This window comes from Hippocampus comes, unplaced genomic scaffold (assembly GCF_001891065.2).
Source record: "Hippocampus comes isolate QL1 unplaced genomic scaffold, H_comes_QL1_v1.1 scaffold155, whole genome shotgun sequence".
Taxonomy (NCBI): domain Eukaryota; kingdom Metazoa; phylum Chordata; class Actinopteri; order Syngnathiformes; family Syngnathidae; genus Hippocampus; species Hippocampus comes.
In genome coordinates, this window is record NW_017804967.1 from 2,051,971 (window position 1) to 2,067,278 (window position 15,308).

Consider the following 15,308-nt stretch of genomic DNA (forward strand, 5'->3'; position numbering starts at 1 on the left):
TAAAGGGGCAGTGTATACATTTTTGTCAATGTTTAGTTCAAAAACCTCCTCTTAAATTTCTGCAAATATGCAAAAAAATGTTCTGTCACATCAACGTCATTTTTAAATGTAATTGTAGGTCAAGTATTTATATTATATAGGGCTCCCGACGGAAGGCTGCCATGTTTTGCCGCTATCTTTCTTATGCGTATAGGAGACGAATTTAGCAAACGCTTTTGTAAACAAGAAAATGTGTACGGTATTTACTTGAGAATGCATTCCCGATAATTATAGTGAAGGTTTCTTTTCCTAGATAAAGAGGTTCATTTTCCAAGGATAAGGTTTTACTTTTTATACTTTTACAATTGTTTTTATGGTGAGGCGGCGTCACAACAATGAGATGATTTACCACCAAACAATCGAATCATTTTTTTTCCTTTGAGTATTGTGTATACAGCTGGAAGCCCATCACGTTTATCAGTAACAATGAAGTAGCGTTCAGTTTCAAAAAAGATTGGTGACCCATAATTGACAGTATGTTTACTTTGACATTTCAGTCTCTATTAATTTTTCTTGAGAACCAATGATCAACTTTTTCCTGAAAAGAGGCACTCTTTTGGAATTACCGTGGCATTTTAGGATACACGGGATAGTTACATTTGTCATGAATATTACAACTATGTGGAGGTCCTTGGAAAAGTTTCTCCTCTGCTCGGACTCAAAATGTGTGCGAGCCTCTGCGGTCTGGTCGACACAGTCGTGTTGTTTCAGAGAAAGACCCTCTTTCCCAGTTGTATTTGAACGCACCGCGACAACGCCCTCTCTTTCCATCCCGGGGGTTGTCCTTGTCGAATCGCATTGGTCGGTCCAAACGCCAATCAAAAATACTGCGTTCCCGTAATCCCAACCCTCGGTGTTTGGATCCATTGGGATTGGGTAACCACACAGTACGGGGCCAACGACCGTCATCTATCAAACGCATAGAAATCACCGCGCCAGTCGTTTCCTCGCTGGATTACGTGTTCACTACATCATAAAGGATTTGTGGCCACGCAGAAGGTAATTTTCGCGTCACTAACGAGCTCATAACAACCGTTAAACGATAACCTTATCGGTGTACGATTGTTGTTGGCCTGCTGTGTTTTTCCTCCCGATACATCATTCGCCTTTCAATACTTGTGCGTGTGCTGTGTAAGGAGAAGAACAATATTTAAGATGCTTTAACAGTCGAGCTACGTTTAATATTCCACGATAAAATATCAAGACAGAAAATGATGCGACTCTAATGTCAATCTAGGACGTTAGGCGTCTCTGCATCTGGTGCTGTCCACTTGCTAATGCTATTGCTAACGCCCACCTTATTGAAACGATGCAATGTGGATTGCATTTTCTGTGATCTCTTATTGAGGATCACTAATCAGAATTAATAAATTACACACACACACAAGCATATATATATATATATATATATTCACACCCATACATACATGCATACAGACATATACTTAACATATACATATTTGTGCATATCGTCCTCCAAATGGCAAGTTTTTTTTTTAATTAAATGTTTGTTTTTTTTAATTCAAGCCATTCACGTCAAGTAAAATTGTATTTGCGTTGCAAAAATTCCCAACAGACGTTTTGTTCAGGAATTTAACACACTGAGCGGGTTAAGAACCATACTCATCATGCATGTTTATATAAACGAAACATGGTTGGTCCCCTGGCGACAGGGGACAGAGGGTAGATAGAAAAAAAAACAGGAAAGAAGGTTTGAGTGACCATGGGAGGGATAAGAGAACAATAGGCACAATAACAGCCACAGAAACAACAGTAATAGTCCCATGGGGCAGCAGTAGCTCAGTCAGTTTTAGAGTTGGAGGACAGAGGCGTGATAAAAAGTTGTTGTTGGCAAATGCTAGACTGCATGCTGGCTACTTTCCAGGTGCCCATGAGGAGGTGTCGTAGTCATCACCCCAGCTCAAATGGTGCTCTGCAGCCTTTGTGCACTTCATTCACTCTTTTTGTGTTTGTTTGTGTGGCGTAGATCTATGTGTGGTCTATAGTATACACGTATCTACCAGAGTGTGAGCCCAATTTGTCCTTAAGGGACTATGATGAGTATGATCAATAAATTTAAAAAAAATGATGACAGCAACAATGATGATGCTGGTACACTCAGGCTTGGTTCTGTCATTTCGTCATTGTGCTTATTTAACTGTGAGAGGATAATTGTTTTTTGTCTGTTTTTTTTTTCACTAGCTGATGTTGTGTGATTATGAAGCTTATAATATTAATTCTCATCCTATGCTTACGCAATGTGCATTAAATAAAAACTCTAGGGAAATGCCCTACACACACACACACACACACACTCACACACAATTGCTCAGAATATATAATAAATAAGCACTTGTTTGATTGTCGCATCATATATCTTTGTACATTTAATGTGGTTCTCAGAGGACTAAAAGTGTCTCTTGTAGGAAAAAAGCTTCAAGATCTGTTCTTCGTTGACAACAATTCCACCTTTTAATTATCGTAGCAGTGTGACAGTGGTGCCTTGATCTGTACGGTTCATGCTGTTTGCACTGAATTAGTCAGTAAGGTTTTCTTCTTCACTCTGGTGTGTCTTGGGAATGGAAACTTGGAAACGGTAATGACCATTAAAGACGGCAGCTCCTGTTACAGTAGCTCTTGGTTTCTTTCTCCTTACTCACTTGTAGCTGTGTGCATACCCGATGACAGGGTGCTTGTTAAACCAGTTTAAATTTAAGTATAAAATGTTGATTATCCAAGAAATAAAAGCATTTCGTCGTTCATTATTAAGTGGAAATTTTTTTTTTTGGTCTTTTATATTTATAATTGTTATTTTAGCAAGCTAAACAATTAACAAAAGAATCATCCAAATACCCAATTAATCGATAGAATTTTGAGTAGGCTTTACAAATATTAAAATATTCGGTATGCAGACCTATACACATCTCTACTCATGCTCAAATGATCACCCCAATACTTTGTTTTTTTATGGACATTTTTAAGGCTTTTCCTTTTCATATGCACTCACATAACGTCCATTAACTATGACCAATTGTTTACCGGCTATATTACTTTTGCCATTATGTGTACATGTTGTAGGTTTAAATGTGTGAAGAATTACAGAGAACAGGAAGGAAGGAAGGAAGGACGAAAGGACTGATTGAGTCTGACCGCTTCACACACTGGACTGAATGTCCTCTCACTAGTGATGTCAGAGCAATGGCATTTTCACACACACACACACACACACACACACACACACACACACACACACACACACACACACACACACACACACACACACACACACACACACACACACAGACATCTGTTAACTTATTTTGTTCCTAAAGCATCCGCTTGTCCTCTCGTTCCCATTCAAAGGTCGGGATCAGGATTGTGGCTCATGTTTCAGAATACCAACACATACTCCAAACAAGCTCTTTCTTTTACTCTCCCATGTATACCAGTTTCATTTTGGTGTAACATGCAGAGTCACAAAAACATTGGAAAGGCTGAAGTGAATCGACCCCCTTTCACAATTTATGATTTTGCCTCTGTAGTGGCACAAAAGGTATTTTGAGCCACCGACTCACATGATCGCAAAGGGGGAGTCGGGGGTCTCTAATGGACAAAGATCATACTGCTTTTCTGCGTGGCGGAAGAAAGTGAGTACAATGACATAAGTCAACGAATCATCTAAAGTTTTTGATCATTTCACACATGTTTATGTGGATTCAGCACCTTGTTGTTGACTCCAGCACAACAAGCGTCTCGACACAAGAACATCGGTGTTAGCTAATTTAGTCTACGATAGTCTACCATCACAAGTTAGCCCGAATGGTGTGACTCGATATCATGTCAAGGCGCAGAAACTAATTCTTGCAGAACTGTTTTTTTTTTTGGGGGGCGGGGGAGTCACCAATTGAAATTAGTGATATGGTTTTTTTTTTGTCTTTTTTTGAGAATGAAAGCCAATCGCCGAATCTCCTTCATTTCCGTTGCACATTTGTTATTGTTGTTTCATAATGCAAAAGCGTTTTTTTTTCATGCCGTTACTTCATTGATAACTTTTCACCCTTTCATGCATCCTGTAACCTGATAACATCGGAAGCGGTCCACTGTAGTAACCGCTGTCCCTGAATGGGTTAAAACACTCAATTCTAAAAACATTTGATAGCTACAGCCCTAAATTATTCCAAAAGAATTGGTATCTCTCAATGGGAAATTGGAACCTCATTTATTTTTACGTTTGAATAGGAAAGATGACCACCAGTAAATCTTACTTAAACATGAGCCTGTAAGCTTGTTTGATCCCGAAGAGTTTATTCTTGCTATTTCCCTTATTTTCTCTGAGGAAAAACAGTTTTAAAGCTGAGCAAATCACATGCCAACCAGTGCCCAGGACTGGATTGCTTTCAGTTTTATTATAAACAATGAGATGTCTACCTGATTGGAGAAGACCTTTTATTTGGGTCTAACCAAATGAATGAATATTTAGAAAATCACCTTTTTTTTTCAGGTTTCGCTCCCATATGTTGTGCGATCTGTAATAAATAAATTGTGACTAAATTCTGTTGAACTGATTCAGTTCTGTTGAACTGGAATGAAACGGATGGAAACTCTTTTAGGCGGTCACAGGGGCATACTATTGTCCTGTGTTCAAGGACAGAACTAAAAGGCCTGAAAACATTTTGGCTTCTGAGAAATGTTTACCGTCCTGCACTTTACACAGCATTTCAACATATTTTCCCGGAGCTCGAAATGGTCCAGGACAAAAAAGACAAAGTCCGAGGTGGTCAGACAAGAAAAAAGTCTTGTCTAAAACGGGAACACTGCTGGCATACAGATGAAGCTCCCGGCTCGGTTTTTAAGTGCCGGCCACGTTCTTGTTGTTTGCCTCATCTGCGGTCGCATTTATGGCTTCTGCCTTGCAAATAAGTATTGATTTGTACGGGTGTGGCGAGCTTCTTGAGATATCAGTTTCTTGGGTGCATTTCCCAGAATCTGCTCATTGTCCAGCTTCCAATCACTAGACTTTGAATGTGGCGGGGGCTGTAAGGCGTATTCTACTTCAGGATCTTTTCATGTGGGGGCGGCTCGCTAGTTCAGAAAGCATCCTTGTACTGACACGTGTGTGTGTGGGGGGGGGGGGGGAACTGAGTTTATTTATGAGACACAACAACTGTATTTCAACATTTCAAAAGGAATTTTAATTTCAAGTGCAGGCACATTGTGTGTCGCAATAATGGATTAAGTAGTCCCCGTGCGTTGTTTTAAAGCTTTTACGGTGCATGTCCAAGCTTGTCCATTTCGGAAACTGTAGCACCTGTGTGACAGTTGAACATAACGAATCCGAGAATAGGTTTTCACAAGCACGCAGGTTCGTCGAGTTCATGGCTTTATATTATGTCATCCTCACCTGTGCTTCTTTTCATCGGGAGTGTTGACTTTAGCACCAACTTGGTTTTACTCCCTTTTTCAGCAGGACTGATTTGGCCCTTGTCTTGTTTTCGTGCATTTTTAAGCACTTGTTGACATGAATTCCACCAAACTGGCATGCATCTTTGCCTTTGTCAAACTTGATTTACAGTACATGCAGTCTTGTGGGAAAAAAATCGTTTTGACCTCTTTTTTTTTTTTTTTTGGGAGCGGAGGACTACTATTTCATGCTTCTTGAACTTTGCAAACCTTTTTTTTTTCTTCTTTGGACCATGTAATGCGTTAGCTAAAGATGCTTGTGGAATTTTGGAAAAAAAGACTACCGGTACTCTGTGACTTTCAAAAAGCTGATGCATGCAACGTGTGGTGTTTTTCTGGATTAAAAATGTGTTTTTGTGGGGAAGGAACTGATAACCTTTTCAGTGAGTAAATTAATTTGATATGTTAGTAAATTCAGTTCCAAGCCCGGTCATGGAACAAATTACACTCTTAAATCATGATACCACTGTATCTTAACTTAATACCTCTCAGATAGTATCACTCGGTGTGAGAACACAAATTGTGAGGTATTACCTTCAAGTGTGACTCTCACAACATTATAGTTGAATGCATCGTTATAATTCGTTTGCAGCATTACGCAAAGCAATATTACGATTTCCACGAAACTCCAGACAGGGATGTTGCATTGGCATATGATCAACCCATTCAACACTGCCTTTGTAATAACAATAACCCATTACATTTTGTTGCAGATAAATTAAAGGTGCATATATTATCCAGCAACATATTTTAATGTGTTTTATGGCTTGCTTTGGGGCCAAGTAGGGCAACACCATATCCAGTAGATAGAGCTGTGAGGAAAAGAACATACAGTACTGTGAAATGCTGCCACCTTCTGAACTGGAGTCCAACAATATCCCTTGGCACATCTTATTTATTTATATGTGGTTGAAGGAGGACGTAGATATGCTTCGGATTGTTTGGCCTTGGTGGAGGTCTGTGCTAAATCATTTTGGACAGAGAGCTTCTTGCGCAAGTGTGCAAATGTTGTGGCCTGTGTATTTTTGTGTATTGGCTTCGTTGTTTCTTCAGGTTGGTACTTGTGCTGTTAAGGGTTGGCTTTTCCAGTTAGGGCAAGATAAAGAGTTGACGTGCGGGAAAAAACAGGCGGTCGTTTCTCAGACTTGCTGCTCATTCAAAACAAACTATCTACAATAGTTGTATATACAGAAAATGACTTCACTGGAGTCTGTATTTGTGATTTTATTTTTTTTATTTTTATGCTCTCACAGGGTGCTCTGCCAACAGCATGGTGCTGTCATAGTGGAACAGACCACAAGCAGTCACTCGCCATGCCTCAGTTACAAACCAGCTGCTGGCCTGTCCAGCTCATCTGTTGTCTCCTCTTTGTGGTACACACTCATGCCCAAAATGGTAGGAATCTTCCATCCTTCTTTCACCATTCTTTTGAAATACCGGCTCTCCACATGACACGCACATTGGCCCAAACTTGTGAAATAGAAGCAAAGGATTCAGTGTTTCCTGTGTTTGCTTATGTTTCCTTTCAGAGCTCACCGTACCACAGCAGGTAAAACTGACACCCGACATGCGCACGCAACAAATATCCATTTCCTGGCTGGGAGGCAGCGCCAACATGTTCGATGTCATGATCCTCAGAACGGAACTCAATGAAACTGTCTTCTATGTGAGGGGCATTCTCTTTTTCGTTACTCTTATTTTGAATTATGTAGCCAGAGTCTCCTTCTAAAATGGCGTTGAAAATAGGGATGTCCCGGTCACGCTTTTTGGGTCTTTTGAGTCTTTGGTTTTAAGCATCTCCCGATACCGAGTCCTGATCCGATACCTCTTCAATGCATGAAGAAATAAAGAGCGTGCATCAGATTTTTCTCAAATGAATATGGAAATATACAAAGATGGTGTAATGTTTTAGGACTCGGTACATGCGACTCTCAACCTGACGACTGGTCGGTACGAGTGGACTTGGACCTCAGCAGAACCTCTTGAATGTACCTCGTTGTCTGTCCGAATCCGCTCCAGAGAGGGTACGGTGACGAGTGAATGGAACGGCGAACAGATCCTCCAAGGTTAACCTGATTTAATATGATGAACAGACCAAAGTATTCTTGTCTGTTGATATCTTTCCGCCCTTACGTGACCCTCTTCTTCCAATTATTTTTCTTTCTTCAGGAAACGATCTGCCTACTAAAGTGAAGTTCCAGATGTACCCCCAGGATAGAATTGTGCACGCGGGGGACATCACCACGTTCTGCTGCATTGTGGCAGAAGGGGCGCTCTTCGGTTCAGTGCATTACGGCAACACGGCCATGAACGCCACACGGCTGAGTCGGCGGAGTTACAGCATCACTGTAACTCACCAGCCTCCGTCAAACAGGACGGGGACCAATGTCATCTGCAAGGACAGCGAAAAGACCAAAATGGCGGGGGCCGTGGTCTTTGTTGCATGTAAGTTTAATGCTTCAATTTAAGTTTGTCGTAATCGGATGTAGTTGTTGAAAATCAACCATTGCTTTATCAAAAATTGTATATTGTTGTTTTCCAGTTAAATCATTCATCTCATCGCTTTAGTATTAATGTATAACGTGTTGTTTCATATCGTCAGACTTTGATGTGGCAGTTTGCCGTTTTTGTATCAATGTATTTGTATCATTTTAATCAGTAACAATCAATAACAAATCCTACTTCGCGGTTTTCACCTTGCGCCGGCGGTTCCAGGTCCCCATTAACCGCAGAAAACGATGGATTACTGCATGCCATTTTACTCGAATTGGAAGGTGTTTTGGGTCCACATTTTCTTGGCCGATACCCCCCAAAAGCCATTTTTTTCCACAACACAAAAAAAAATTATATTTCTTTGCAACCGATCGTCTAATTTTCAAAACTCTTGACGCATCATAGTCAGGTTGACGTGACCAATCCAACCAGACTCAGCATTTTGTCAGACTGTCATTTTTTGGGTAATCTTGTCACATTGCTACTTCATACTTATTATTTCCCCAGATCCTCCTCTGCTCAGTGATTTTTATTGCGAAACTCGAGATTTGACGTCGGCCGTATGCCAGTGGAAAGAAGTGCGAGACACGCGACTGTACGGCAAACGGAGAACGATCTACTCGCTCAACAAAAGGTATTTTGCGTGTGCTATTGGACACGTCAAAATCTAAGCAGTGCATCCAGCTGAGAGGAACAGTGCGTTTGACCTCCAAAATGGAGATTATTTTGTCTCAAACAAATGCCAGTTCACTGTCTAATATGATTATCTTGTTTTTGCAGGAAATGTGAGGAGGCCAACTTGGTAGAAAATCTGAGAACATGTAGTATGGCGCACTGGGAGGGTAACTGGACGCTGGACGCTGTGAATCCTCTCGGCCAGGACAGCGTGTTGGATTCAGCTGAAATCCGCCACAGAGGTGAGTGGCTCAGCCCCACTTCATCGCGGAACACATACATTCATTTTTAACGCTCAAAATTCCAAGCATAAAATATAAATGTACTGTGTCTTAAGTATTTGTTTTTGATTGCTCTGTTTTTTCATCACAGTGCGCCCAGTGGCGCCTGAAAACCTGAACGCTGACGTCAATGCTTGGAATGCCACCTTGCTGTGGAAGTGGCGATATGACAGCTACGATTCCCTGCCGCTTGTTTGCCAGGTAGAGATCAGGTCTCACGACAACAAAACAAAGGTCAGTTACTTTCTTTGCACATGTTAAAGCACCATTGCTTCTTTTCATGTTCAACATTATGGTCTCACATTTGGTAAAAATGTTGTTCGTGTCCAGCGCACCTTCACGGGCGTCGGTCTGACGGCGGTACGGCTTTTGAAACTTTATCCAAATGAAGAGTATACCTTTAAAGTCCGCTGTGGCGCCCAGCGGAATTTCTGGAAATGGGGAAATTGGAGCCAACCCATTTCTATCAAAACAAATATGGACGGTAAGGATGGATATATGGTTTGATCCTTTCACTGTATTTTCATGTTTTTGGATTGCTATTTGATGACATGAAAACCATTTTGACGATTCAAGGTGTGAACTTGCTAACCGTCATTTACATTTTCATCACAGTTCCAGATCAGCCTGATGTGTGGATGCATATCAACAGTGACAACTCTGGTCAGATTATTTGGAAGGTGATTTTTATTTTATTTATTTCTGACATATAAATATAATTGAACTGAATGAGTTATGATATTATACATTGTGATGTCATTTATACTTCTTTATTTTACCTGGGCCGTATGGTTACTTTCTATTGCCAGACATATGTGTAGCGGTATTAGCTAGTCCTGTAGCCGGGAACCAAGTTTCGATTCCATAATCACTTGAAATGGGATATTAACATAAATCTTTCTTCCTCTTGCACAACCTTCCCCTCTTTAGCCTCTGACATCCCGAGAAAGCCACGGTCCGATCACATCTTACGAAGTGACGCTCTGGAGCCCAAAAGAGAACCTGCAGCACACTGAAATGCTTCCTCCTGACACTTTCATGCTGCCAATCAACCTCACTCGAATCTCCGCCTTCACCAATGATAACCAAGTCATGGCAGCTGTCATTGCAAAGAACGCTGCAGGGGATTCGCTGCCCGCAAGTGTAATTATACCTCTACGCATCTCAGGTATGTGCATGTCCTCATGCAGTATGTGGCCAGACTTAACTTGTATGCATAAACAGCCAAAACAGTAGTTACACTTTAGCAATCGAATGCGTTCAGTTACAAGAGAGATACTATTTCTTTCGATTACAGTCCAAGAGGTGTTTGTTGATATTCGGTGTTCTAAAACCTTTGACATAATTTGGATTGTGAATATCTCAGTAACTTCATGTCAAAGGCAAATGAAATTAAAAAAAGCTTAATTTCCACCAATATTTTCTCATGTCCTCACACATTTTGCTACGAGAGAGCCTCATACTATTTCTCCATTTAAAACGTTTTTATTTCCTTATTCTTTCCAGATCAGAGTCAAATTGCTGAGTCCAGGGTGGTTTATATGGACAGAGGTTTCCCCCTGGTCTGGCAAGACGACACCAACTCAAGCTGCGGTTATGTCATTGAGTGGCATGACGCCCTCTGCCAGCAAGACTGCCATGTGGAGTGGGTCAAGGTGGCAATGGGAACCACAAATACGTCCATTGAGTCAGGTACTTTGAGCGAAATCAACCTGGATTCACCTTGCAAGCGTAAATTCCTAAATCGGATTGACTACAAGTGACTCTCATCCCTTCATCAGCCAACTTCCAGCCAGGCGTGAAGTACAACATCTCCCTGTTCAGTTGCTCCTCAGAGCTGCTGCAGTACTGGCAGGGCTACATGCAGGAACTGCGTAAGTAGGACGAACCTTTTTGGCAACAGAAGCAGCAGTCCTTTTCAAATTTTTTTTGGAATTTCAAACCACCTTCATACCTTCCCCTCCCCCAAGCTCCCTCCAGAGCCGTCCCCCACCTGTTCATCAATCAGCAGGACTCGGACGTTCTCTTGACGTGGGAAGCCATGCCGCAGGCTAGCAGGAGAGGATACATCTTGGGTTACAACATTTACCTCAACAATGACTCCCAACTCGTGCTACTCGGTACGTATTGGCCTCTTCTAACGGTTTTGCGGTGTTTGAGTGCAGCAACATTACTGCTACGTCTTGTGCTCTTTCTTTCCACCGTTGTTTCCCATCCTGCCCATCCCTGCAGCCAATCTGTCGGGAGAAGGAAGCAGGAAGTACACAGTGAAGGGTCTTTCTGATGGCTCCTACAAATTCACGGTCAAAGCGTACAATTCAGCAGGCGAGGACACCGGCGCCACAATTTCCATCACAGTAGAGCAGTTAGGTATGTATTTTATTTTATTTTATTTTATTTTTCATGACCTGTAAATATCCGCGGGCAACAATTTCTCCTTTGTTCTCTTCCTTCAAGCTGATTGGCTGATCCTGGAAATACTGGCAACTCTGGGAGTTGTCGCTTTATTGCTCTCCATTGTCACCTTCCTTTGTTATAAGAAACGGAAATGGTGAGTCAGCTTTCTTGCCTGGAGCACCTTTTATTTGAGCATGTGACCTGAATATTGATATTCAGGTGACATATTCAATGCGTGCTGCGCATTAATATTTTCCATTTTGTTGTCATCAGGGTGAAGATGGCCTTCTATCCAGACATACCGCAACCCAAATTGAGCGATGACTGGACTAGGACGCAGGTACGTGTAAGTATAATGTCTGACCATTATAGCGATTGGACCAATACCTTGTAAATCAATGTTTCCTAATGTTTTTTGAGCCAAGGCACATATTTTACCGCCACCAACAGAATAGGTCTTATTCTGTTGTTTGAATGGCAACAAATGGATACCCGGGATAATTGTACATTTTGCATCTCGTCGAAGAGCATTTAATTGTTGGGACTATCACTATAGGTTGCTGGCGTAGATAGATAAATTAACTCATATTTTAAAGTTTCATTCAGTAAAATTTGATCTTTTCCCGTAGCAAACTTGATGATCTTTCATGACAATTTCTGCTGCAGTTCTAATATTGAGATTTTGCAGGATATGTTTTTTTTTTCCTTTTGTTGAAACTATCCTGTATCTCATTGACATCTTTGATCATTGATTGAACTTGACAGGGTCCACTGGACGTGAGGCCATCGCCCCACAACGTGGTCCATGTTGTAGGAAAGCCCGAATTAGACTCCCTTAAAGAAGCCTTGGTCGTCATTCCCGAAGAGGATGAGGAGGAAGAGGATCAGATCGGAGGCGAGCCTGTCGACACGGATGAGCCAGCGTCATTACGCTACTACAACCAAATGATTGACGAGCGACCCATTAGGCCACGCTACCCAGATTCTTTAGACTCGTCTTCGTCCTCAATGGACTCTGGGCTAACTGATGTGACCTACACAGGAATCCAAACTTCAGGGTCATCTCTGGTCTTCCACACAGATCAACAAGGTTCCTCCGAGGTCGAAATGGCTGCCAGTGGAGGTGGTTACCGCCCCCAGAGGCAACCTGCAAGTGACAACTCGCACCCGGTTCCAGCGCAGTCCTCCCACGATCCCCAAGCCGCATGCTCCGGAGGCTACAAACCCCAAAGCTCTTGGAATTTGGACTCGCCCGGGGAGGCTGAGGAGCGGGACTGCCTGGCACCGTGCTTGGGCTCACCCACTTCCGTGGCTTCCACTCAGTTCCTCCTCCCTGACGGCGAGTCAGAGGAGCACGGCGAAGAGAAACGTCCGCTCTCTACTTCCGCAGCAGGCTGGTTCACCAACCTGCTGTCCTCTGCAAAACCATGATATCCTCTCATTAGAAGCTGCTCGGCCAAGAGGTTGGCCTAACCCTTTTACATTCACGAGTATTACCAGTGACGTTTATCAAACTGCAAAAAGCTTCACCCATCAGGTCAAAACATAATATCATCATTTGATGTAGCAGTTTGAAAGCAAGTCGAAAATATGATGTTTGAGAAACAAAAGGAAAACATGAGGCTGAAATGTGATCCGTACTATTTCCTCATATAGTGGCCAGAACCATAGATTTACTCATTATGTCATTTCACAGCAGAGCTCACGTGACGTGTTGACGTTAATCTACCATGACATATAATGGGTCAGTCAAAGTAAAGGGGGGGAAGAAAATCCATGATGCTTTTAAAAAAAAGTAGTCTGTGTATTAAAGGTGGATGGCATATGGCACGGCTTCTTTCAGAGCTGAGGCCACTCTTTGAGGAAATCTGGAAAATTTATTGGCTTTCTTCATGACTGGGCATTCAGTGCTGACGTTAGTTCAGAGGTGCAGCTTTTAGCTTTTTTTGTTTGACCCGTTGTGATGTGAGTTTCAAAACGCTAGATGATGATGAATGAAAGTCATTTCCAAACCAAACATTTCCCTAAGTATTTGTTGAAACACTACAAAAGGAAGACTTATTTTTATGTTTTGTATGAACGGAACATGTCCCTTAATTGTCTTTTGAGTCGCCCCCTCATGAGATGATGTCCTATGCACTTTGAATAAGTCATTGTTTTACACACATTCAGAAGGTGATGCATTTTACACTCTGGAATTGTTTGGATGATGACACAGATGATATAAGCTAGAATGTATTCAATATCATGTACTGAACAAATGCTATCATGTTACTTTTAATTGTTTACAATCGTCTTGTTTAATCGAGTTGTTTTGTAAATATTTCACAGGCCAGTTTTTTTTTTTTTACGTCACATGTAGTATGTTACCCGCTGGTCAGCAACTTTCCATTTAAATATTGAGAATACAATACATCTTTATTTATATAGAAACTTGGGGTGTCAATCATAGTGTTCGAGTTTCATATATAATTGTAATGCTTCCAGTCATTTGCACCATGTCACATTTCACAAATTGCCTTGCCACTCAATCAGATTTGATCCATTATGTAAAATGACTGTAACTCAGAACACATCAATAATGTTTGAGACCCTGGTAACAGCATATTATTGTTGTTTTTATAAAGCATTTGCTTTTATTTCCCTTTGGAGAGCTTTGCCATCTCCATATTTCTCTCATGTTATGATACCTTTCCACAGATTGTGTCATGCTTTATTAATCAGGTTGATATTCATTTGCATAGATGTAAAGTAGGAAATTTATGCTCATTTCCAAGTCAAGTTTCTCAGTGCCTACAGCTGACAAGCTTTAAGTAAAACTACTGTGACAGGAATGGTGGCAAATATAACGTGGGTGGGACTGGATAACTTTGCTGGTCTACTTCTCAGGTGGTCCTTTCTTTTGACTACTGGGGGAAATGTCTGTTGTTTTGTTTTGTTTTAAATACAATGCCGATTGACTGGATTCAATCCAAAAGCTACAGTGGATCGTCAAATGACTGTCCAAGCCGATATGAGATCAAATGAAACAGAAGATATAGTTTTGAGGATTTAAACGAAGCTGCACATTGTTTCTCATCCTTTAAAGCATCATCTCCAATGAGGCAGGGCATGCTCTTAGATTTTGTTTATTTGTGTCAACAAATAACATTTTATACTAAACAATGTGGTGGATATGTATCCCTTTGCTCTCTTAGATAGGAAATGTATCATATACAATTTAACCAACAGATCTTACTGTTTGTCATGTATAGTATATAGTGATTGTCTTCCAATGATAGCTTAGCCTTAATGTGCTTTCACAGCATTGTGTCACATTTCCAGATGCTGATGTGGTTTCAAGTAAAGCAGAAAACTGGTTGTGTAGATGATATCAGGGTAGTTTGCTGCCGCCGCCCTGCCTGATTTGTAAATGCATGCTGTATAAGCAAACACTACAAGATCACAGTTTGAGACCCTATGGCTTAAAAAAAAAAAAAAAACTAACACTGACTAATGCTATGCATGACTTAATGGCTACAGTAAATGTGCATCAATAAATACTCAAAATATTGAAATGCTTTAAATTCTATGATCTTTCAGAGAATATTATTTTCAAGTTTGTAATTCCTGAAGATGATTGCGAGGCAGAATAAGCATATAGAATTTGAAAATCATGTGGATTTTTTTTTCTGAACCAATGCTTCATGTTAACACCAAGCTGAAATGTTACTCATCAAAAACAATTAAAATTAAATAACAATAATTTGTCTGGCTACTTATCTGTTTTTCCTTCGTGTACTTGTTTTTTGGGGGCGGTGTTGCATGTCCTTGAACAATGGCTGCAAAAACCCTAAAAAGCATGTATGTCCCTGTTGTCCTTATTGTTTTGCGAATAATAACTGATCCTAGATAAGTGAGACGGCTTCATCCCCCTCTACGATGTTTTAAACGCATACATGTACAATGCATCCAGGGACAGGT

The 15,308-nt window shown here is 41.1% G+C and overlaps 1 protein-coding gene across 2 annotated transcripts; it reads left to right on the forward strand.

Moving 5' to 3' along the window:
* The first annotated feature begins 885 nt into the window (after positions 1-885).
* LOC109526709 (leukemia inhibitory factor receptor-like) lies at positions 886-15,090 on the forward strand. 2 transcript variants are annotated; one of them, XM_019888165.1, is made up of 18 exons: positions 886-1,038; positions 6,753-6,894; positions 7,029-7,165; positions 7,412-7,565; positions 7,669-7,944; positions 8,500-8,626; positions 8,773-8,909; positions 9,040-9,182; positions 9,279-9,432; positions 9,564-9,628; positions 9,879-10,116; positions 10,455-10,640; positions 10,730-10,822; positions 10,919-11,068; positions 11,181-11,318; positions 11,406-11,499; positions 11,619-11,691; positions 12,111-15,090. In XM_019888165.1, the coding sequence occupies exons 2-18, from the start codon at positions 6,813-6,815 to the stop codon at positions 12,774-12,776; spliced, it is 2,913 nt and encodes a 970-aa protein (XP_019743724.1). In that variant the 5' UTR covers positions 886-1,038; positions 6,753-6,812; the 3' UTR covers positions 12,777-15,090. The 2 variants fall into 2 exon arrangements, with proteins under 2 accessions (XP_019743724.1, XP_019743731.1); XM_019888172.1 differs by having other exon boundaries at positions 11,619-11,685.
* Positions 15,091-15,308: the final 218 nt, after the last annotated feature.

Coding starts and splice junctions, on each gene's coding strand:
- LOC109526709 (XM_019888165.1), top strand. CDS start 6,813: ATGCCTCAGTTACAAACCAGCTGCTGGCCTGTCCAGCTCATCTGTTGT. Junction 11,069..11,180: donor CTCCCAACTCGTGCTACTCG/GTACGTATTGGC, acceptor CCATCCCTGCAG/CCAATCTGTCGGGAGAAGGA. Junction 11,500..11,618: donor TGTTATAAGAAACGGAAATG/GTGAGTCAGCTT, acceptor TGTTGTCATCAG/GGTGAAGATGGCCTTCTATC.